At 45.2% G+C, this 25,699-nt stretch overlaps 1 protein-coding gene across 1 annotated transcript in view; it reads right to left on the bottom strand.

Moving 5' to 3' along the window:
* Window positions 1-11,947: 11,947 nt before the first annotated feature.
* Window positions 11,948-25,699, bottom strand: part of LOC132572408 (G-protein coupled receptor 22-like) — a 60,051-nt gene continuing 46,299 nt past the window's right edge. The window contains exon 2 of the mRNA XM_060239375.1: window positions 11,948-13,664. Coding sequence (XP_060095358.1) covers window positions 12,301-13,590 — 1,290 coding nt within the window. The 5' untranslated portion in view covers window positions 13,591-13,664 and the 3' untranslated portion in view covers window positions 11,948-12,300. The remainder of the gene's footprint in view (window positions 13,665-25,699) is intronic.

Genomic DNA, 25,699 nt, shown 5'->3' with positions numbered 1-25,699 from the left:
GATCAGCCAGATTGGTGTAGCAGTTAAAGTGTCAAACTAGGATCTGGGAGACCCAGGTTCAAATTCCAACTCTGCCACATAGCTGGGTGACCTTAGGTCAGCCATACTCTCTGAGACACCTACCTGTCTCACAGTGTGGCTGTGGAGGATGAGAGACCAAAGTCTGCCACTATAAACTGCTTGGAAGACAGGCAGGATGAAAATCTAAATGAATTATGCATAGAAATTCTGAACAATTCATACCAACAATAAATTAAGTATATAATTTAGAAGCAGAAGTGTGGTTGTGATATTATAGCACTTTTTTTACATCTGAGGTTTCCCCCTCCAACTCTGTCCAGTGACATATGTGCATAAGAGTAGCTTTTTGTGAAGAAGGAAGTCATACTAGGCCAATCCATATTAAAATACCTCAGAAACAGTAGCTCTGACCTGGATAGCCCAGGCAAGCCCGATCTCATCAGATCACAGAAGCCAAGCAGGGTCGACTGTGGTTAGTACTCAGACAGGAGACTTCCTTGAAATACCCAGTTGAGAGGACAGGGGCAGGCTTCTATTAAGCCACCTCCCCGAATACCAGGCCCCCAGTGGAGGTCAGTCACCAGAGGTTGACAAGACTTCCAGGTGCAAAACACACAAATATATACAAAATACTCCCCCCCCTCAAAGAAAAAGGCCCCTCAGAAACAGTGATCCTGAACTGAGTGAACTACCACAGCAATAACAACTAGGGGAAAATTTATAAAAGGGAGCAACATGGAGTGTTTCTACAGTGGTTTGGGAAGCCTTTCCATGGAACCAATTTGCCAGTATATGGAGCCAATTTTCTGGTAACCAAAGAATGACTATGTACAGCTGAGGGGAATTTGGAGGAACCCATGGTTGCCGCCTTTTAAACTGCTCCCTCCTGCTGTCCCTATAACACCAGCTCTATCTGCAGCAGATAGGTGAGATTATTTAACTTAATGCCATTCAAGTGAGTTTCCCTTCATAAAACCTCTCAGAAAGGGACAGGATGTTTTTTTTCCTGTCAAGTTGGTAACCTTAGGTACAGATGGAACCTTTCTGGCTAGAGGAAGGTTTGTTCCTTGAGGGTTTTTGGAACTCCATGCCTGGAGATCTATCCAGTTATTTTTGTCTCTGATCTGTGGAACTGTATGTTCTGAGGAAGTGTTTTGTACAGCACTGTGAAAAAGGTGTTTTTTATTCCCCTGTAGGGTTAGGTAGACGTGTTTTGGCAGGGGCAGATTTAGCTGGAGTCCTGGGTTCATAACCTGCAGGGCAGTTGTGGAAAATTTTCTACCATCACACTGCAGGGCACTTTCCTTCCCTCAGCCAGTTCAACAGCCCAAGTGTGATAGGAAGCAGTGCACACATGAAGAATCAGAGGGGAATTTCTTACAGGCCTAGAGATCTGGACAAAAGTGTCACTGGGTGGGTCTGCCTTGACATCAGGAAGTTCACTCAGCCTCTCTGGAAGAGAGAAAATGGTGGAGAGAATGTTTCATAAAATGTCTAAAACAAAAGGGATTCCCCCCCCCCCCTTCTGGCAGCAGGGCCTCTTTCACAGCAAATGCTAACACTTTTCAGTCTGGGAAGCAACATTTATGAAAGTTGACACAAGGCACTTTTTTTGTTGTCAAGTGTGTTGTTTTAATCCATGTAAGAGTGTAATTTCATGTATGTTCAGGAAACGCCAAACAGTCTCCCACATCTGATTTACCTGTGTCTCACTTGTGCAGACAGACCTGTTCTCCCAAGGCCCTCTAGATGGCAGCAGTGCTCTGTCCAGTGCCAAGTGCCTCCCTTCTGAGAAATACGGCCTTTTTGCGGGAATAGAAGCAGCCAGCCACAATTTGTGGGCCATCAACAATGCAAGAGGGAAAGCTTGGGATCTTCTGTTCCCTCAGTCATGTCATTTCTTTCAATATTTTATTAGAAGAATGCAGCGTGGCATTTCCTATTGCATGAAGCCACACAAATATGCCCAGCAGCATATAGGCACACATCTTCTTAGCTGAAATAACAGCTCAAAATCAGAGGGTGTTTTTTAAAAATTAATATTATTGATGGAAGTTCTGAATGTGAGTAGGAAGAGTGAGATATTTACAGGAAAAGTCACTTGGTCCACATATCTGGATAAATGTTCTGCTTTCCTTTTAGATTGGAAACACCTGTCCTTTTCTTGGAACCCTTCTTGGAACCTTTCCTGGCCCCCTTCTTGGAACGTAGCGACCTGGCAACTGTGATCCATGCAACGGTCACCTCGAGGCTGGACTACTGTAATGCCCTCTACATGGGGCTGCCCTTATACTGAATGCGGAAACTGCAGCTAGTGCAGAATGCAGCGGCCAGGCTGTTAGTGGGACTACCTCGGTGGGAACAGCCTAGGCTGAGGGAACTGCACTGGCTGCCAATTGTATACCAAGTTCGTTATAAGGTGCTAGTTATTACCTTTAAAGCCCTATATGGCCGAGGACCTGCCTACCTTAGGGACCGCCTCTCTCCATATGTTCCTCAGAGAGCACTGAAATCTAGTTCTCAAAATCTTTTAAAAATCCCTGGACCAAGGGAGGCCAGACTGAAAACAACGAGGGAGCAGGCCTTCTCAACAATGGCTCCCCAATGGTGGAATCAACTACCAGAGGAGGTGTGAGCCCTGCGAGACCTAAATCAGTTTCGCAGGGCTTGCAAAACCGTCCTCTTTCAACTTGCTTTTAAGACGGAACCCGGGTAATGACATCTAGCCATCCTATACATATATTGAACTGTAGCACCTTTTATAATGGTTTTAACTGTTTTATTTAACTTAATTTATGAATGTAACTTAACTATATTTTAACTGTCTTTTATAGTATTGATTGTATTTTATTGTAATCATGGTATATACCATGTCCTGTGAGCCGCCCTGAGCCTGCCTTGGCGGGGGAGGGCGGGATATAAAAATAAAATTATTATTATTATTGTTGTTGTTGTTGTTATTTTCACACGAGTCTGACAGCAATCACATCTTTATTGATGTTATTGATGCAATCACATCTTTATTGATTTATTGTTTGTATAAATAGGGAGTTGCCCAAAAAGACCGCCACAACCACGTTTAACTTTAAAAGGGGCAAATTCTCTGAGATGAGGAGGCATGTGAGGAGGAAACTGAAAGGAAAGATAAATATGGTCAAAACCCTTGGGGAAGCTTGGAGACTATTTAAAACTATAATCCTAGAAGCTCAGATAAAATACATACCACAAGTTAGGAAAGGCACAAACAGGCATAAGAAAAGGCCTGCATGGTTAACAAACAAAGTAATGGAAGCTGTAAAAGGTAAGAAGGACTCCTTTAAGCGGTGGAAAACCAGTCCAAGTGAGATTAGTAAAAGGGAACACAGGCTGTGGCAAATCAAATGCAATACTGTGATCAGGCAGGCAAAAAGGGACTATGAGGAGCATATTGCAAAAAACATAAAGACCAACAATAAAAATTTCATCAAATATATTAAAAGTAGGAAACCAGCCAGGGAGGCAGTGGGGCCCTTGGATGACCATGGGGTAAAAGGATTACTGAAGGAGGATAGGGAAATGGCTGAGAAGCTGAATGCATTTTTTGCCTCCGTCTTCACTGTGGAAGATGAGAACTTTTTGCCCGCCCCAGAACCACTAATTTTGGAAGGGGTGTTGAAAGACCTGAGTCAGATTGAGGTGACAAAAGAGGAGGTCCTACAACTGATAGACAAATTAAAAACTAATAAGTCACCGGGTCCGGATGGCATACATCCGAGTTCTGAAAGAACTCAAAGTTGAACTTGTGGATCTTCTAACAAAAATCTGTAATCTTTCATTGAAATCTGCCTCTGTTCCTGAGGACTGGAAGGTAGCAAATGTCACCCCCATCTTTAAAAAGGGTTCCAGAGGAGATCCGGAAAATTACAGGCCAGTCGGTCTGACTTCAATACCGGGAAAGTTGGTAGAAACCATTATCAAGGACAGAATGAGCAGGCACATTGATGAACACGGGTTATTGAGGAAGACTCAGCATGGGTTCTGTAAGGGAAGATCTTGCCTCACTAACCTGTTACATGTCTTTGAGGGGGTGAACAAACATGTGGACAAAGGAGACCCGATAGATGTTGTTTACCTTGACTTCGAGAAAGCTTTTGATAAAGTTCCTCATCAAAGGCTCCTTAGAAAGCTTGAGTCATGGAGTAAAAGGACAGGTCCTCTTGTGGATCAAAAACTGGCTGAGTAATAGGAAGCAGAGAGTATAAATGGGCAGTCTTCGCAATGGAGGACAGTAAGCAGTGGGGTGCCGAAGGGCTCGGTACTGGGTCCCATACTCTTTAACTTGTTCATAAATGATTTAGAGTTGGGAGTGAGCAGAGAAGTGGCCAAGTTTGCGGATGACACTAAATTGTTCAGGGTGGTGAGAACCAGAGAGGATTGTGAGGAACTCCAAAGGGACCTGTTGAGGCTGGGTGAGTGGGCGTCAACGTGGCAGATGCAGTTCAGTGTGGCCAAGTGCAAAGTAATGCACATTGGGGCCAAGAATCCCAGCTACAAATACAAGTTGATGGGGTGTGAACTGGCAGAGACTGATCAAGAGAAAGATCTTGGGGTCGTGGTAGATAACTCACTAAAAATGTCAAGACAGTGTGTGTTTGCAATAAAAAAGGCCAACGCCATGCTGGGAATTATTAGGAAGGGAATTGAAAACAAATCAGCCAGTATCATAATGCCCCTGTATAAATCGATGGTGCAGTCTCATTTGGAGTACTGTGTGCAGTTCTGGTCGCCGCACCTCAAAAAGGATATTATAGCATTGGAGAAAGTCCAGAAAAAGGCAACTAGAATGATTAAAGGGCTGGAACACTTTCCCTATGAAGAAAGGTTGAAACGCTTGGGACTCTAGCTTGGAGAAACGTCGACTGCGGGGTGACATGATAGAGGTTTACAAGATAATGCATGGGATGGAGAAAGTAGAGAAAGAGGTACTTTTCTCCCTTTCTCACAATACAAGAACTCGTGGGCATTCGATGAAATTGCTGAGCAGACAGGTTAAAACGGATAAAAGGAAGTACTTCTTCACCCAAAGGGTGATTAACATGTGGAATTCACTGCCACAGGAGGTGGTGGCGGCCACAAGCATGGCCACCTTCAAGAGGGGTTTAGATAAAAATATGGAGCAGAGGTCCATCAGTGGCTATTAGCCACAGTGTGTGTGTGTGTGTGTGTGTGTATAAAAATTTTTTGGCCACTGTGTGACACAGAGTGTTGGACTGGATGGGCCATTGGCCTGATCCAACATGGCTTCTCTTATGTTCTTATGTTAGACAGACCTGTGATTTTTCAGTCAGACTATATGTGTTTGGGGATAAAGACATGTCACTTCTAGATACCTGCTCCTTCAGTACTCACAAAATTTTCTTGGGCACCCCCACACTCATAATCCCGAGTCTGATCCATCATTTGTTTAGTCAGAGAATATTCCTTGGCATGGCGATTGTAGACCACAGGCAACTTAAACTTCACCCCAACATTGCCCCACCTGCAGTCTTTGTCATTTCCTCCTTCCTCCTATATCTATTACATTTTTATCCCACCCTTCTTCTAAGGGGCCATTCTGCAAAGGAAAATAATTTCTCTTTGCCTTCCTTCACTGACCTTTAGACATGTGGTTTTAATCTCATAGCTCTGGAGGCAGGCTACAGCGATGGGGAAAACATTCAGCACGCACTCATAAGCAGTCCTTCCCTTTCATATTTTCCATTTTCTAGGGCTGAACGTCAAGACTGGAAGTAGGTTCTGGGCCACAGCCCTAGCTCAGATTAACTCTTGTTCCTCTATCATATAGTTGCAGGAATAAGATGATTTGTGATAGCTGGAAGGCAAAGCTTTGGTCAGAAGAGGTCTCTTGAAGGGTATGGCATGAAACTGGATGGGTTGATAGGTCTAAAAAAAAAAAGGTCATGTCCCTTTTTGAGCATTCCAGCCCTTAGCAATCTCAGACCATACCTATAGGACCAACTCTCCCATTACACCCCCACCCTCCCTTGGTCTAGGGGCCACGTTCAGGTGCCTGGTCCCATGATGGCTTGGTTAGCTCTCGTGAGGCAAAGGGTCTTCCCAGTTGTGGCCCATGCCCTGTGGAATGCCCCCATGTCCTGCTGGACTTGCATAGTTCCTGCAAGTCATGCAAAGCAGATTTAGGATGGTCTTTGGAGGGTAACCACCTATTTGGGCTGTTTTAATGGTGGTATGGTGATAGCCACTATCTTTTATGTTTTAATGTTAGTATTTTATATTTGTTTTTATGGGTTTAAAAAAATCTTATTAGTTTTAATGTTGTAAGTCACCATGAGACCCTTTGGGTGGGGTTTTAAAAACACCAAATAAATAAGAGGCTCGATGCGATTTTTTTTAAAAAAACAGGTGGTGGTATGTCCATACCATGACAAGCTTCCCCTACCCTACATATATGGAGACCAGGCCTTAAGATACTTAAATAACTGCAGAAAGCTCTGTTGTGAGAATTCTGGAAGAACTGCTGTGGGAGACTGTAAATTAAATGTGCCATTTCTTAAGGCAGCATCAGATTGTAATCCTGACACACTATACAGGTACTGCCACGCATGATGTAAAGAACATTTATTTTATGTGTATGAGAGAGGAAAACATCTGTGTTTGACATCAGCAGCAAAAATACCATAGGATATATAGGTGGATCCAATGGAAAAATGGTGAAGGTACTGGGGGGGAATGCTTTTTGAATTCTATTGAAACTGGGGCATGCCACACTTATATACCTGACAGGAGATGAGTACCCATTCTATTCGTTATGGTATGGCTGGTTGTATAAAAGCCAAGACAGAATCTATAAAGGAAGGAAAGCTCCATCGGGTGAGGAAAGGCCGGGTGGGTGTCTGATGAGCATTCATCAAGGGAAAACGAGTCTTTGCTGGGAAACCTGAAATTAAATCATCCACAAGCAATTCTTAAAAGATCAAACATAGTTGGGAATTTTAAAAAACGACTGTGATGATGCATTTCACTTGATCTCTATCATCCTATCAAGGCTCATGAAAAATTTACTAAGGTAACGCTCACCACAGAGCACAGAGAAGCTAACTAGCAAAATGCAGATAGGAAAGGAGTTGTCTCTGGCATTGCCTTCCCTAGAATGCATTAAACCTCCCCATCTTCTTTCTCTGTCTTTTTGCATAGAAGAGGGGGTGGTGGTGGTTATATAAATCAACTTCTGCTGACATGGAAAAGCAAGGCTGTGACCGTAATTTTAAATACATTTGTTTAAGCCTGCAGCCGCATCAAGGACTATGACTGAGGCAGTGCGCCAGCATCGTCTTGAAGCCACAGCTCTGATGTGGCAGGAAGCAGCATCAAGGTAAACCTCATGCATCTTAAATCAGATATAGGACAGCCCAGCATGGATTCAATTTCAGATGCCGGCAGTGAGTCACAAAGGAGCCCGCTCTAGCATACAATGCAAATTCTGGGGTCCAATCAAGGCCAGATGGATCAGATGCATATTAGCAATCGGCCAATATAAGATGAATCCACGAGTCCGTGCATACGTTCAGGAGACCCTAAATGTATGGGGAATCCAGTCTAAGGAGATGGTTGGACATTTACAAAGGCTGGATCTAGATGGCTGTGAAAGCTCTTCAAAAAATTGAAATGTTAAGTATAAAGAAATATCTGCTATCCTGAGCTGTAGAGGGCATGTGACTGAGTGGTAGAGAACATGATTTTTGCATGCATAAGCCTCCATGCCACCGCCCTGGTGCATCTTATGATCAATGGTGGCACTGGTGGCTTCTCACCCCATCCTGATGGAGAGAGAGCAGGCCCCTGCCCAGTTTTGCACTTGCCTAGCTCCTCTTGCAGATGCAGGGAGAGCATGCCTGGCTTATAGCTCACCTAGTCCACCAAAAATCACTTAGTTCGGCAATGCACTGATAGCAAAAATCTGATATCCCACTAGGTAGAAGCATGGACAGAAAACACCTTCACTGATGTGAAAATGAACCGCAAGTGCTCCGCTGCAGCTTTATACCTGCAAGAGATATTTACCATTTTGACAGTAAACTCTCCTGGTTCTTCCATATTTGATTGCCCTCGGTGACTGAAATGAGTGAGTTAATTCCTCTTTGAGAAGGCTTGCTGCAATAGGGCAGTGTCTGGCCGCCACCACCTCCTGTGGCAGTGAATTCCACATGTTAATCACCCTTTGGGTGAAGAAGTACTTCCTTTTATCTGTTTTAACCTGTCTGCTCAGCAATTTCATCGAATGCCCACGAGTTCTCGTATTGTGAGAAAGGGAGAAAAGTACTTCTTTCTCTACTTTCTCCATCCCATGCATTATCTTGTAATTGTGTTTCTTTGTTGTATGGCCTCCTTCTTTCCCCCTTCTCACCTTCCCGTCTTTTCTTTACTGACTTTGCAGTAGTTCTAGACTTGTGTATTTGTGCACCTGTTGTAAAAACACTGGCAAGTATCTTCCCACACTCTAATAGGAATGACTCTATAATTAAGAAGTGCCAAATGAGGATCTTCTCCCACAAAACATACACACAAAGTATTCTCATAACACATGAAGCAAATCCGTCAACATGTGGGCAACTGAGCTCTGACATAATGTAATTTAAAAATAGGCCATTTTTGAAAATGCCAGTCATTCCCTCTTTTTGAACCATGTCCCATGCCATTATTCTCAAGATTTCACAGTTTCTTGGATATTTTAGTTGACCTCACCAGGAAAGCATGAAGCAATTAACAATATTTTTAATGAGGGTGGAGTGGAGAGGAAAAACTGAGGGGGGGAATATAAAGCTAAATCAAGCCCCAAACTCAAATCTGCCTTCCAATATAGTGGATCATTTTTCTTCAAGGAAAAAAAGAAATAAAGTGGTGGGGGAGGGGCAGCCACTCTGAAGCGCCTCCCAGATATGCCCTTGGCATATGCTGTAGTCAGGAAAATGCACTCAGGCGATCGTGGATACATCAGTGGGACATGATAAGAAAATATGGATGTGAGGTGTCTGATAATTGTTTCTGCTGCTTTCTCCCCGTGTGACTGCCCTTGGGAAATTATTAAAGCAACCTATTATCACCCAAATGATCATGTACTGCCAGGATAAATCTGTGAATCCCAACTTTTTATCAAAAGAGACAGCAGGGTTTCTCGTGTGGTATCAACCGGTTCTCTCCTCAGGAGACACCCAACTATTTCTGACACATTTCACGCTTTAACTCACCAGCTCTTTATTGCCTTTAACTGTGGCTACATTACAACCTTCAGAATATTACATCTATCGCTAGAGTACACGGATATACACAGAGGAGGAGGAGAAGGAGGGGAGAGCGCGGTGTGATCCCCTTCAGCTCCTGGGCAGCAGGAATCCAGGCACTTTCATAGGCTGGGCACCATTATTTACTTCAGCCAGTTCATTTTCTTTTTGCCATATAGAACAGATGAGGAAGACGCAAGTCGTTGGTTGATATAAAACCTAGGGATGGGTTTGGGGGTGAATAAAGGATGCAAAATTGTGGCTTGCGTGTCTGAATGCCCGTGTGTGTATTACAATATGGTTAATGTAGAGAGTTAGTCTCATGTCAAGAAAGCCCGAGGTGAGGGAATTCTGGTCAGCTACAAGGCTGGGTCTTCCAAGAGACTCAACACCTTGATGGGCCTCTCAACCAACATCTGCTTTGAAAGGTTCTACTCCTGCATCCACTCCTTTCTTAAGAGCCAGAGGAATCTGGGGTCCCATTCTAAAGGGCAGAGTGGGCAAAGGCTGCTTTTGCCCAGCAATGGCTCAGTGCACTATTTAGCCATTTTCAGATGGTCAGGAAGTACTAAGTAGATGGGCAGTTGCTAGGGTTACTGCTAGGCAACTGTTTGGAGTGCATGCAAGTAGTTTCTAGGCAACTGTTTGGGGGCCTTCTTTTCCATCCATTATACAACCCAGTACATTACAGAAATGATTGGCTGAGTGGAGGGAGATATCTCGCGCTCCCTGGCAGTACTGGGAATTTTGTAAGCGTATGCCTGGATCACATGGATGTTTTATGGCAACCTTGGGAAGAGACAAATGCAACCTGTACACTATATCTTCTTACTAGGGAGATAACTAACTCTGAGGGAGCTCCATTAAGAAATGGTATGACGCTCTGGACACAAGTCGTTCGCTTTTACCCTGCTGTTTATGGCCCAGCTCCTGGAAATACCTGGAAAGAGTTCTCAAAGAGTTCTTTCACGAAGGAGCCAAATCCATAAAAGCCAGTCCTAAGGTTCCAAACCCACCATTCAAAACACCCTAACACTGGGAGCAGAGACTCTGTTGTATGCCAGAGCTTCTGTAGGAAAAGGTCCCATCAAATTTTGCTGTTGGAAAGAGAAGTCTGCCAGGGACATAAAGTCAGGCTGATTTCCCACTATTCTTATGCCACTCTCTCACACACCTCTTCTCTGTGGGGCTTCCATCAGATTTCACACTATCTGCTCTGGGGCTGCAACTCACTTTGCCTTTTTCATGCGGCAAACAGAAACCATTTTTTTGAGGATCTTGTTTGCTGCACGAAAGAGGCGGAGTTAGTTGCAGCCCCAGGGCAGACAGTGTGAAATCCAAGAAGCCCTGCGGAGAAGAGACGATTGAGAGCAGCAAAAGGCTAGTGGGGAATCGGTCTCACTCTTTTCCCTAGGACGTGAAGCCTGTGAGAACAGTCAGGAATTATCTTCCCTTGGACCAGGCAGATTGATGGACAGGTGGCTGTTCCTCTAAGGAAGCTCCTCAGAGTCATCTGTGTCTCTCTCCCTCATTCCTAGGCCCATAACCACAGAGGGCTGTGGTGAACTGCGGGGTTCAGAACACAGAAGAACTGAATGCAGTGACTGATGCTGAGAGTCAGCAAGCACCGGCAATTGGGAATTGAATGCCTGCAAGTGCCTGACAGCAGGAAGTTAGGATACTGGTCCCCACATGGATGTGAGTTTGAGACAGCCTCTCAGAAGTTTTATGGGATATCAGGCTCCAATCCCTGGAAACAGCATGTCAGAGAAACATACCTGCAATCTGGGAAAGCCTGCGCAGGTTCTGGATCTGATGTTCTGGAGGAAAGGCTGCCTAACCTCTGGACACATACCTCCACACCAGAGAAGCAAAGATACTTGTGAGGCTCATTCTAATCTCAGCCCTTTCCAAAGCTAGTTTCCCACAGACACACCAACATAAAAGCATTCTAATCCTCTCCCCTCTTCTCTCATCAGCAGACAAGAGAGTGTTAGCTGTCCTGCACTTAGCCAAGAACAAAGAAGGGGGGTTGCAGTGATTAGGCCCCTTGAGCGATAGGAACTCAGTAGCCCAGTATCTTGGGAGCCCGTCTGACAGGTGCTATGAATTTTGTGTCCACAACTTCCAGTGAAGCAATTTTAAGGCACATGGAGGGGGGCTGGTTTGGATTAGGACTGCAGTGTGCAGGGACAGAGACTTTAAGTGTTGCTCCCCTGCCATTTTATTGATCTGAAATGGCCTTAGGGAGCTGCATATTTGTTTGTTTGGGTTAAACTTATGTATGTTTGTAAGTTTAGCCCAGCAAGGCAAACAGTGGCTACCCACGGCCCTTTTGGGTCTGGAAGATGGTGTGTGGAAGAAGCATAAAGCCTTTCCCCCCACAAACTGTGGTCCCAATTCAAAGCAGACCCCTGTGGGCCTTCAAAGCGTGTTTAAAAAAAATCACTGGGAGCTGTGAACACAAAGCTCCCAACAAATAGCTGGTTTGGCCTTGAGTGGATATCTAGCACAACTGTTGGCACTACATAAATGTTATTAAATAGTAGCAGTAAAGAGTAATGTGGGCATCAGTGTGACGATTTGGCCAACATGTTGGGGGAGGGGGGAGCCCTGAGCCACATTCTTTCACTTCAGACAGTTCAGGTGGTTTCAGCATTGGCTACAGGAAGGCCTTATGCACTGGGGACCCTTGTGAGGAATCAGTGTCACATCCTACACTGAAATGGTTAGGGTTTTATTGAGATATTTATGGCTGGCCCTCCCTTCTCGGTAAAACATTGCTCACCCTCACTTCTCATTAGTGGCTTCAGCTGAGGGATTAGCACCGTTAGTTTAGTTTCTGGTGACTTTGATGAGGGCTCAGTCCCTGCCCTTTGCTTTTCAGCCGTTTTAGTGTTTGGCACCCTTTATTCACCAGCTTGAATGAGGGCAGCGATTACCACTCCACCGTCCCCCCCAATTCTTCCAGAAGCCATTTTGAGGGCTCAGCAACCGTGCCTCACTCCTTAGTGGCCTCCGTCAGACAATGCTCGGCGCCATCGCTGCCTCGCGAGCGGCCCTTGCAGCTCTTACGTGGCGGCTCCACCCAGGAGTTGTGGATGACTGTGCCCCCAGGGGCAGGGTCCACCTGCAGGGCTGACACCACCCGCTTCTTCAGCTTGCTACGGAGTACATTACGCAGCTTCTGGCGGGTGAAGGCATAGAGGAGAGGGTGGAAGATGGTGGTGCCATAGGCCATGGCCAGGAAGCATATTCGCAGCTTGCCCAGCAAAGGGCTGGGTCCTCGGCACAGGATGAGCAAATTGGCAACGGAGAGTGGCGCCCAGCACAAAAGAAAGGTGGAGATGATGAGAAGGGACATGCGAAAAACACGTCGCTGGCGCTCTCTTCGGTCACGGTGACGCTTCACTGCTCGCCGCAGTGCAATGATCACAGAGACTGAGGCCTGCACCCCCATAGGTGGCGGCGTAGGAAGGGCAGGCACTGGCTGAGAAAGCCGTTTGACCTCTCCTCCGCTGGCTAGGCTGCAGCTGGGCTCTGCCGATTTCCGCCGTTTCCTTTTCTTGGTCTTGCGGCGCTGGCTGCGCTTGAAGGTGCTCCCAATGCTGATGTTGAGGGCCTGCAGGATCTTGGCATATGTCACGAGCATGACGGCCACAGCAGCAAAGAAAGTGGGGATCTGGATTGCCAAATGGTAGGAGGTACCCAGTTCAGCATGGAACTCCTTTGGGCCAACACAGAGCACTGTGCGGTTCTGCCACTTGTTAGCGTGGCCAAACTCACCCTCAAGGAAAGGGATGAAGAAGACTGCCAAAGACAGCACCCAGACACCAGCCAGGAGGAGGATGGCGCGGGCTGGTGTCAACACGCGCTGAGCTGGCCGCACAGAGATGTCGTAGCGGTCCAGGCTGATCACCAGCACGTTGGTGGCGGTGGCCACACTGCTGAAGGTGATGCAAGCCTCATGGAAGCAGCAAAGCAAGGTGGCGGCACGGTCTGGAGGCACCAGCACGACCACCATGGTGAGCGGCGCACACACCACGCAAATGAGGACATCCAGCACATGCAGGTTCATAGTCACCATGTTGCTGACCGAGTCAACCAGACCAGCTTGCAGGCAATAGAGGACCAGGACGGTCAGGTTGCTGCTCACCCCCAGCACAATCTCCAGCATTAGGAAGCCTGTCAGTGAGACCTGGAAGCCCAATGGGTAGGGTACGGTCCAGCTGGGGTCAGGGGCCACCCCGTCTGTTGTCTCCAGGACAGTGTCAAACATGGGACTCTCCATGGCTGAGGGGGTAGGGAGCCGTGGGCATAGTCCTTTGACTGGGCTGGGGGTGGGGTTACAGGCAGCTCCCTCACCTGTGGGGAGAAGGAGATATCATTAGGCACCAATTGTAACAACATCAAACTGTGTATCTGTACCAGTGTGAAATAGAGTTTGCATAAGATGCTCATTGGAACTCTGAGGTATGCTCTTCATTCCATAAAACTTACCATGGATCTTCCATCCACCACCTGAACCATGCCAGATAAAACTGACCTGGAGTACCAGCTCAAATGCCATGGACAAAGGTTATGCACAATGGGCTTTTGGGTGATTTTTTTGCTGTCAAGTTGCAGGTAACTTAAGGCGACCCAGTAGGGTTTTCAAGGCAAGAGACATTCAAAGTTGGTTTGCCTGCTTCTGTGTCACGATGACCCTGAACTTCCTTGGTGGTCTCCCATCCAAATGCTAAGCAGGACCAACCCTGCTTAGCTTCTGAGATCTGATGAGATCAGGCTTGCCCAAAGGTTATAGACTTGAAAGTAACAGGGAAATCTTAATATTAAGGTGAAAAATCACTGCAATCACTGGAAGGGAAATACAACCTATGCATTTCTTTCACAAAAATTAAAATTAAAAATCCAGAGAAATACAACCTATGCATTTCTTTCACAAAAATTAAAAATCCAGAGAGGTTCTCTCTCCTTGGCCAGATTGCAGTATATTTATGAGAAGCAAACGCACAGACGTCACATACACATACGTTTTATCTTGTGGGGAGCTTCCCCTTATAAATGAAGATCATGCTAGCCCATCTTTCAAGGGTAAGAATGTAAGGGGTGAGCAAATACAAGAACATGACCAACAGCCAGAAATCAGATAGGCTGGCTGTAATATTCCCCCCACCCCGATACAGAGAAGTTAAGGTTTTTGTAAGGACTACCTATACCTATCCCAAAATGTTCTCAATGTGTGTGTGAATGCAAACATTCTCAGGAGCTGAAATCCAATGCATACCTACAGAAATAAACCCTGAATGGAGATTAGGGTGGAAGAATTGAGAGACAGACAACCAACAAGCCTGCAGAGAAGTGAGAGATTCAAACAGCTTTTGATTGGTGCAGGGAGGAAAATCTATCCTCCAGTCCCTAAAATGGTGATCTTGGGCACAGGTAGGTGAGGGAAATCAACACACAGCACATAGTAGTGATGTACGTAACTCAGAATGAGCACAAATACAATTCTCTTCTTCCCCCTGCATTCAAACTTAGCAATTCCTACAGAGTGATTTTTCTACCTACACATCACACTCAGAGGCCAAGATACATGTTTCTAGAAGGTGTGGACAATTAAACACCAATCATAGGGATGCCGGTCTTCAGGAGGGACCTGGGGATCCCCTGAATTACAGCTCAGCTCCAGACTACAGAGATCAGTTCTCCCGGAGAAAATGGCTGCTTGGGAGGGTGGAGTCTAAGACTCTGTACCCCACTGAGGTCCCTGTCCTCCCCAGGCTCCATCCCCAAATCTCCAGTTTCCCAACTTGGATCTGGCAACTTGACCTTCCCTTCCCTCACTGGTGGCCAGGGAGGGGGCATGGCAACCCTACCCTAATAGGTCTTTCTTTGAGGGATAAGCAGCTGGGAAAAGGGCAAGTTTCAGTAGAAACCTTGAGGAGGGAAGTTGTGTTTAACCCTTCCTCTGTGCCTACTTTCATTTTCCCCAAAAGATTCCTCTCCATCCAAGTTCCAGACATGTTTGTAAATGTGTTAGGTGACAGTAGGGTTAAATGCTCCCCTGTCCCTTGCTCCCGATATTGCTTTAGCCCAGAAAGTGTCATCAGAAAGAACGGGAGAGAACAAATGATGGATAAAGTCAGCCATGTGCTAAGGATAAAAGATGTTCTTCCTCCAGTATGAAAGACATAAAAACTGGATACAAATGGATCCACCGCTTATGACAACTTGTAGTGTGACTATTGATCAATGCTGTTCCAGAATAGAAGGGGAAAGAAAAAGCACAACACAAGGGGAAAATTAACGCAAACTGAGGAAAATTACAACTAATACCAACTTCCTCTGGCAACTGTAGAATCGATGTGAGACAAAAATAATCCCAATCAGAACACCGCAACCCAGGTCTCAAAATGTCTGAACTTTAAATGGTGTGGGGGATGAATTCATCTCAGAAAGCGGAACTAAGAATCAAAATGGTTCACCAGAAAGCCAGACTCTTCCATTTAATACAATTTAACACATACCCCTTCCTCCAAAGAGACCAGGGTGGCATACATCATCCTCCATTCCCCATTTTATAACCATCTTGTGAGCAAATTAGTGTTGATTGGCCAAAGGCCACTCAGAAAACTTAATTTCAGAATGGGGATTTGAACCCGGGGCTCCCAATCTGATGCTAACTACTATTTACTTGTTTGTTTAATCCCCTGCTTTTATCCTCAACAGACCCAAAGCAGCTTACATAGTTTTTATTCTATTCACTCAACAGCCCTGTGAGGTAGGCCAGCCCTCTTGAGTACACTGTTTTAAGATGTAGTCTGGAGTTGGGCTGACTTTGGGATGCAGAGCTGCTGAACTGTGTGGCAAAATGGCAGCTTGCCAGGTTACTACAGCTGCACTCCTAGGTATGGGAACACCATGATCCATAAAGAGGGGTCTTGGCTTGTCACTACATACTGCCACCCTCAACCCTTGTTCTGGACACTCATGCTGAGCTGCGTCTCTGCTGCCCATCTAGACTAGTGCTGCAGTCCCACCTGTTGCTTCCCATGATTGGGGCTTCTGCTATTGTCCCCAGCTTCAACTTCTGCCTCACAACACCTCCCCATCTTACAAATGGAAGGGAGAGAAAGAATTTTTATATACTCCTAGACACCTGCAGGAACATGAGGCATCTACCTCCAGCTACAGTGCCTCTTTCTGAATGCTTCTGCATGCTCACTCGAATAAGGGTAGCCCTATCCTAGCCAAATTGGATGCCCTGTTCTAGTCTAGCACAGGGGTGGCCAAACTGTGGCTCTTTCACACACATTGTGTGGCTCTCAAAGCCCCCACCGCCCCATCAGCCAGCTTGGAGAAGGCATTTGTTCTTTAAATCACTTCTCCAAGCCTAGCCAACCAGTGGCTTGGAGAATGCATTTAAAGATAAAGTTGCTTTCTTCCCCCCCCCCCCATCTATTAGCCTGACTTCCTCCCTCCCTCCCTCCCACATCTGATGCTCATGTCTTGTGGCTCTCTAACATGTGATGTTCATGTCTTGCAGCTCTTACATTATACAAGTTTGTCCACCTCTGGTCTAGCACATGTGAAGCTATCTATGTGTTGTGGTTGTCAGATCTTTGGGAATTCCTGGATTCACTGGTTAAGGACTCTGCTCTTTTCTCTTTGACATTGAATTAGCTCTTGTTCTTGATGCCTTTGCACCTTCAGGATTGACAACTACAATTAAGCTGGCACAGGCTGCTCTAGAGTATTGGTCATAACATGGCCAGCCAAAGTGGTGCCTCCTGTCTTCTGCTTCAACCCCTGAGAAAAACGGTATCAGTAGGAAATGTAATTACATTTCAAATATAGTTGCCTGGGGGAAAATGCTTATAAGTTTCTATTGATGCAGAATACAGCTGTCGGCCCCCCAAAAGGAGGAAATCACTGGGAATGTGTGACATTTGCACTTCAGCATCTGCACTGGTTGTCCACATCATTCCAGGTGCAGTTCAGGAAGTGGGAAAGAATGTATAACAAATAATTTAGGTATAAAGAGCCAAACTACAGGATTATAGACGAGGGTAATTCAGATCTCACTATCCTGCATCACTTCAGACTTTGGATAGGAGACTCCATCTTTTTAATGCTTCTCAATAAAGAAGTGGGGGTGGTGGAGGAGAAAAGCACTCAGCACATAATCTCCTAGACTCCTACCTGCAGTCTGCATTTGTACAATACAGCAAGAAGTACATTAGGAGATTGCGGTGAGAGTACAGTTGAAGCCTGACATCTTAGGGAATACTTGCTGGAGAAGGCCATGAAATCTTAAAAATATGGGCTATTTCAGCTGCGGCCATCTACAACACTCCACTGGACTTCCTCTATGTGGACTCCTGAGTTATGAAACCACTCCCCCGCGCACATGGACACATCTCCACAGAGACCCATCTGAACCTAAACCTTTAGGTCTTCTGAAAACACCACGATTATTTAAGACGAACATTTGCGAGCCAGTTTTTAAATGCTTCTTCTATTTACTAATGATGTTGCATGTTTAACTATGTTTGGCATGGGCCTTGAGCCCCTAGGGAAAAAGTATAGCAAAAATGTACATAGCTACATTTAAATAAGTACATGTCACATTCATCTGCAAAACTCTCCGAATGACTGAAGTAGACACAACAGCTCAAAAACACAAGAACCAAGGGGACATCAGTTTGCCTATTAACTTCCCAGCTTTGTTAACACATACAGTCTGTGCCTTCCTTCAGAGGAGTCTAGATTGACAATGAGTTGGACCCATCATGATTGCAAGACTCCCCAGACAGCTGGCTTAGCCTCAGTGTTTGATAATATTCTGGAGAAAGGACAAAACATTGTGTGTTTTATTTAAACTAGGCTGTAATTTTACTATTTACATTATGAAATACTGTTGATCACTCTATAAAATTCTAAAACAGTGTGGATTGAAAAAAAATCATACAGTAGTGTCAGGGAAAGGCAGGGGGAAATATTGCAGAAAAACCAGTAATCTAAAAAGGAACACAAAGGCAACATCTGTAGCAGCTTTAAGAGCTTCTAAGAGCTCACATGACTACGTTCTGAGATGTTGCTGGCTATTGGGGGGGGGGGGTTGCTAGGCAGCCACAATATTCCAAGCTTAAGTTTCTGTCAGTCCAAGTTGGTGGTGGGAGAGTGAAAAAGATAAAAGGTGGGAGAGAGGAAAGGGAGAAAGGAAACATGGGAGGAGAAACTGGAGAGAGTGAGAATAGGAAAAGGAAGGTAGGTGTCCGGTGAGTGAGACAAGAAAAGAGAAGCTTCCAAGCAGAGGGAAAGAAAGTATACTGAATGGGGAGGGCAGATAAAAGTTGTTAGGTAGGTAGGTAGGTGAGTGCATGAGAGAGAGGGAGAGAAAGAAGAAGGGAAAGACTATGCAGATTGCTAAGGGAGGGAAAGAAGAAGGAGATCATAAATTTATACCTCGCCCTTCTCTCTGAATCAGAGTCTCAGAGCAGCTTACAATCTCCTTTATCTTCTTCCCCCACAAGAGACACCCTATGAGGTAGGTGGAACTGAGAGAGCTCTCCCAGAAGCTGCTCTTTCAAGGAAATAGTGTTGTAATAGGAATGGGGAGGGGGAGATGAGACGCCCCCTGAGTTCTTGCTTTCCTTATGTTCTTCCTTCCAAAGCTTGAAAGGTGGGTTGCAAATTGAGTTAATACACACATTTTATTTATGAAAGTAAACCATAGAATCATATAGCCGGAAGAAGCCGTATAGGCCATCTACTCCTGGCTCCTGTTCAGTGCGGGATAGTCAAAGTGAGAGTATTTCCAACAGATGGCTGCCCAGTGTCTGCTTGAAGATCTTTAGTGAGAGCATGACTGAGCTAAAGTCCTCATTGCAACATCAGAAAATTGCACAGCAGCTTCTTTGCTTCAAAACCTTGTCAGGTATCTGTCACTCACATTTTAATTCATGATGACAGCTAAATGTGTTTTGTCTTTAGGGGAGAAAATAAGTCACCCACCATGTCTACAAGGTACAATTACTCATTAACCATGTAAAACCAACCATATTTGAACGGGATGGGGGGGGGGGGCTTCTGACACTTGGAACTGAACTTTAAAATCATACAGAATAGAAAGGGAAACAGGGAACACCCTCACAATCCCATCTCCTATTCTATGGGCTATAGAACTGAAGACTTCTAACCAATAAAAAAGAGAGAAATGCAGCATTACACAGGGTACAATGTTCGAACACAATTGGAGATTTGGTGTAATATCTTTATATAGCCCTTTATGCACTAGATGGTTGAGAGCCAGTTTGGTGTAGTGGTTAAGTGCGTGGACTCTTATCTGGGAGAACTGGGTTTGATTCCCCACTCCTCCATTTGCACCTGCTAGCATGGCCTTGGGTCAGCCATAGCTCTGGCAGAGGTTGTCCTTGAAAGGGCAGCTGCTGCGAAAGCCCTCTCAGCCTCACCCACCTTACAGGGTGTCTGTTGTAGGGGAGGAAGATAAAGGAGATTGTGAGCCGCTCTGAGACTCTGAGATTCAGGGTGGAGGGTGGAATATAAATCCAATGTCGTCTTCTTTTTCTTTAACCCAGGGCTTTTTTCTGGAAAAAGAGGTGCCAGAACTCTCATGAGGGAAATGAAGGGAAAACACACAGGAGCCCCTCCTGAACTTTTAAACATTTTTTTGAGAATTTTGTTTCCACAAAATTCCACATCCCCCCCTCCCCCCCAAAAAGTCCTGCTTTAATCTTTTCAGATGAGTAATACAAACAGACAACAAACATTGTGGGAAAGGAGCAGGAATGCTAGAGCAAGTTCTTAAAAGTGCCCCTGGACTCCTATTGCTTCAGACCAGCATGGCTGCCCACTATTCCACTATTGTCCCTCCAACACATTTAATAAATTTTCTCCGATGAAGGGAGCTTTGGCTCTTGAAAGCTGATAATTCCCAAAATCTTGTAGGCCTCCAGTCTAGTTGTTGTACTGCAGACCAACATGGCTACCATCTGAAACTATTTAATAAACTTTGTGAACTGTAGTTTTGGTAAGCAGAAGGTCCCAGGTTCAATCCCTGGCATCTCTAACTAAAAAGGGTCCAGGCAAGTAGGCATGAAAAACCTCAGCTTGAGACTCTGGAGAGCCACTGCCAGTCTCAGTAGACAATACTGACTTCGATGGACCGAGGGTCTGATTCAGTATAAGGCAGTTTCATATGTTCATATGTGTGATCTAGAACCTGCTTTTCGTAGCACTCCCAATCCAGCATCTACAGCCTATGGACATACAGTTCACTTATGCACTTGAGCAGTCAGTCTCTTGAGCAGATGTGGGGTGAAGGCTTTTGTTGAATCTCATGCTCCCACCATATGCATTTGCATCTGTCTCCCTGAAAAGGGCTGTTCTCTTATCCTTGTGAAAATCATTCTGACAGTTCAAAGGGCTGCTGATCTCCATCCATAATATGAGACCCAAGACATATCCTTAGGGGGATAAAGACGGGCGAAGGCTTTGCACATTAAGTAGTGCTGAATACGTGATTAAAAATGTTTCTTTAGTCCAGTAGCTCCCAGCCGTACATCAATGCCCAGCCAGCCTTTCCTTACTAAAAGCTCCAATAAAAAAGAATAAAATAGCTCTGACCTGGATAGGCCAGGCAAGCCTGATCTTGTAAGATCTCAGAAGCTAAGCAGGGTCAACTGTGGTTAGTACTTGGATAGGAGACTGTCCTTGAAATAACTAGTTGGGAGGTGGGGGCAGGCTTATTCAACCACCTCCCTGACTTTCCTCCAGGCCCCCAGTAGGGGTCAGTCACCAGAGGTTGACATGACTTCCAGGTACAGGCACACACACACACAAAATACCCAAAGAATACAAAAAGTGAGAGAATAAAATAAAACTGAAATGCAGTTTCATGGCTATGTCATTACCTACCCAAGACAAACAGTAGACAAACTTAGTATTCCATAATACTGAGACCCTACAGATCAAAATTAAAGTGACCTTCCAGGGAAAGTTTAAAGTCATAATTAGACAAAGAAAAGAAGGCTTGCAAGATTCAGATGGTAGTTGTGCTGGTCTGCTTTAGAACAGTCCAGAAGGTTTGGTAGCAATGTTCCCAAAGCTGCAGAGTCTTGTGAGCAACAATTCTACTTTGTGAGCTACTGGCATTAAAGTTGTGAGATACTGCATAAATCAGTATGCTCTGGGGTCATCCTTCCTGAGCTAAGACAGAAATCTGTGAGCTGGAGGGTAAAAATCTGTGAGCTAGTTTAACTCAGTTTAGAGGGAACACTGGCTGGTAGTATCCATGACAAAATGAAGGCCAGATTGATTATTGTGATAGGCCACTAGCTTTATTTCAAAAGTGACAAAAGAAGTGGTAGTAGTATCTCCTTTAAGGTGACGTGTTAGCATAAGAACTAGTCACTCTAGTCCTGTAGATGTGCCATTCCAACAGGGGAAAACAAATGTCCCCATTTTAACATGTAGTCCTAAAATCAATCTATGACCTGTAAGGTTTGAAGATGCTCAACACAGTCCTAAATACAGTCACACCTCTCTAAACTCCAATTCTGTTTAGGATTGCCCTATATGCTGGCACAGCCTGAAGAGACTGGAGACAACATCATAGTGAGAGCCAGTTTTGTGTAGTGGTTAGAGTATCAGACTATGATTTGGGAGACTCAGGTTTGAATCCCCACTCTGCCATGAAAGCATGCTGGGTGACCTTGGCTAGTCACATGTTTTCAGCCTACCTAATACGGCTGTTGTGAGGGGAATGGAGGAGAATGATGTAAGGTGCTTTGGGTCCCCACTGGGGGAAAAGGCCAGGTATAAATGAAGTAAGTAAGCATGACATTTTGCCAACTCAGCTTATACTGGTGGACCAGAATTGGCGGAGCAGGCAACAGGAGAGCAGGATGCATTAGGTATTCCAAGTCTTCTCAGCCCCAGGTCTGTCCTTGGTAATGGCAAAACACTGTTGCAAAAGGAACGGTGTAAGTTGAGCTACTCCCACTTAACTCAATGCAGAGCCAACAAAAATGACTGCTTCTCCACTGCCACCCACTCCACCTATGTTGACATGATGGAATATCAGATTCAGTCTAATTCTGCAGCAACACCAACTGCAGTCTATAAAAGCCTGCCAGGATATCCATATCACACACGGGAACAGTGACCGCAGCTGTATTAAGTTCTGTATTTATGTAAATGGACAGTTGCCCAAAAACTGCAACACAGCCACATTTAGATTTTGGAAGAGGAAAATTCTCAGATACAAGAGGACTAGTCAAGTGCGGAGTGGAGGGCAGATGAAAGAGAGAGTGAAAGAGAATTTCCTCAGGGTGCTTGGATGCTATTTAAATGTGCAATAATTGAAGCTCAGGTAGAATATGTATCCCACAGACTAAGAAAGGTACCATCAAAACTAAGAGGATCCAAGTTTGGTTAACTGGCAGAGCAAGCCACGATTGTTTCTTCTAGTTGGCAAATCCTTGCAATTGGTGACACAGCTCCTTCCCCTTGATCCCCCCCCCCCGAAATGTGTGTGTGTCAAAACAAAAGTAGTATCACCCACTGCCACCAATGACTCGGACAGTATCTCCTGCCCAAGCCTGGTAGTCATATATCTACCTACCTGTGTGTGTGAGTTAAGTGCTATCAGGTTGCTTCCAACTTATGGTGACCCTAAGAATTAATGACCACCAAAACATCCTATTGTGAACAGCTTTGCTCAAGTATGGCAAACTGATGGCCATGGCTTCCTTTATTGAGTCAATTCATCTCTTGTTGGGTCTTCATCTTTTCCTACCACTGTTGACTCTTAGCTTCTCATAATGTGACAAAAGTAGCGGTGGCCAAACTTGCTTAATGTCAGAGCCACATAGAATAAAGTCAGATTGAGAGCCGCAAAGTTGAGAGCCGCAACACATGAATGTCAGATATTTGAGACCTGTAAGACAGGAAGGAAGGAAGGAAGATTGGGAGAGAGGTGGAAAGAAAGCAACTTTAAATGCATTATCCAAGCTGTTGGCTGGCTTGGCTTGGAGAAGTGATTTAAAGAGAGAAATGCCTTCTCCAAGATGGCTAACGGGGGTGGGGGCTTTGAGAGCGACACAATATGTGTGAAAGACCCACATGTGGCTCCCAAGCTACAGTTTGGTCACCCCTACACCAATGTATCACAGCCTCAGTCTGTTCATTTCATTTTCTAGGGAGAGTTTAGGCTTGCTGTTTAAAGGCTCTGCCTATTTGCTGCATCTGCCCACTTCATTCCAAAAGCTACCATGGGGATGATCTACTGCACCCCCACAAATCAGAGCTAGCAAGCTCCCAGGATGGTGAGCTTACCCACAGCCCCTTCCCATTACTGTGCTTCAGATAGCAAGACCAAACAGATGTGCTTTTTTCCAAAAGCCAGACTTAGAACACTCCAAACAGAAGGTTAATAAATGAATAAAAAGACTAGATGTTCTGAGCAAGCATTTCAGGCTGAGCAAGGAAACAAAGAAAACATGCAGTCCCCTCCCCACAACCTTACCCTCAGTTCTTACCCTAGTGATGCTTATATAGGACAAGCAAGCTTTACATCGAACTGCAGTGGTTTAAAGTTCAGCGTTATCTTAGTTCTCCAGAGAGACGAATGAGAAGAAACACAGGGAGAACAAATGCAAGCCAGATGCAATGTTACCAGAATGAGAATTTGAAGAGCAGACTGCTGAAAAGGGCTATGCAAAAATGGCAAACAATTAGGGTGAGAGTTTTATGGTTTCTACTGGCTGTGCCACAGCACAGTGATCCATGCATGCGAGATTGCTTGAATTGCCTATGTCTTAAGAACATGAGAAGCCATGTTGGATCAGGCCAATGGCCCATCCAGTCCAACACTCTGTGTCACACAGTGGCCAAAACCCCAGGTGCCATCAGGAGGTCCATCAGTGGGGCCAGGACGCTAGAAGTCCTCACACTGTTTCCCCTCCCAAGCACCAAGAGTACAGAGCATCACTGCCCCAGACAGAGAGTTCCAACAATACACTGTTGCTAATAGCCACTGATGGACCTCTGCTCCATATGCTTATCCAGTCCCCTCTTGCCTGTTTTGCATTCTTACCTGTTTTGCATTGTATGTATGGTAGGTCATAGTGGTATCATGGGGTGTTCTGGCATCACCATATACAGGTTGTCTCCTTTTGTGCACTCTCTGATTGTTGAGTGACAGCTGTGTGACTACAGACTTTTATGTATTGCCATGTTCCCTGTTCCTTAAAGCAGACTGTTCCTTCTTCATTTTCTCTACTGGGAGAGCACAGGATACCAGCTTACTCCAAGTTTAATGGAGTAAACTGGAGACTAGAGGATGCCTTTGTAAATGCCCAGAGGTAGCTTAAAAGCATATCCTCTGCACTAAAATGTACATTTTAATGTCCTGGAATGAGCTAAGAAACAAACTGATACAGCACGTTTGCTATGTGTCAAGGAAAAGTTGGCTGTGACACTCATTGGAACGGTTTTACAGCTGACTGAAATGCTGGGACATGTAGGAACCTATAAGCCACACACACACACACCCTGAGGGGGGGAGGGGTAGAGAGAGAGAGAGATGCGGACAACCTGCTAAAGGATAGGAGGGCACAACATACAGTTGATCCAGAATTCAACCGGCACATATGATTGCCCATGCTAAAGGTGAGTTACAAATCCAGAGTCACATCCCAGGTGAGTAACTCACCAGAACTACTTTTCTGACTGGTATTCTGTCTTCGCCCAGCATTTTTCTCAGCCAATGGAAAAAGGCATTGCTATCTATTATGTGCAGGAGAGTGTTAATAACACCAAGAGATGGCAAGGCACGAAGGAACAAGCTGTATGATACCTTCCCCACAGAGAAGGGGAGAGAGAGACTGAAAATGTTCAGTTATATATACCTGGGACTAATTATAAATGCCTCAGGAAACTTCAGAGGAGCCATCAATACATTAGAGGAGAAAGCTTTCTGAAATGTTCCGCACACTGAAGAAACCACTAATTAGGCACCACCCCCTCCCCCTGCAAGATCCACACTGGAAACGTTTCTCTTGACAGCCTCGTTCAAATCCTTTTGGCTTTAGGGGAGTGAATAATCTAAAGACCAAATCTGGCAAGCAACTACATTTGTCAAGATTAAATCCCCATAGGTTAGCTTATCAGCAGAAGTTCAGCAAGCAGCATATGCTTGTAGGTTAACAATTGCCTCAGAAGAAAACTGGGACACCCTCCCCCACTGTTAACATGACCCACACTGGGCTTACTGATCAAAACGTTTGCTAACCCCTCATACTGTGTTCTTGCTCTGGGAGCACATCCAAAGTCACAGAAATCTAGGCCCAGTCTCTTCCCCGGTGCAGGAA

Source organism: Heteronotia binoei, chromosome 5 (assembly GCF_032191835.1).
Source record: "Heteronotia binoei isolate CCM8104 ecotype False Entrance Well chromosome 5, APGP_CSIRO_Hbin_v1, whole genome shotgun sequence".
Taxonomy (NCBI): Eukaryota; Metazoa; Chordata; class Lepidosauria; order Squamata; family Gekkonidae; genus Heteronotia; species Heteronotia binoei.
Note: the sequence above shows the minus strand (reverse complement) of the source record. Positions and strands in the feature narration are given on the sequence as shown.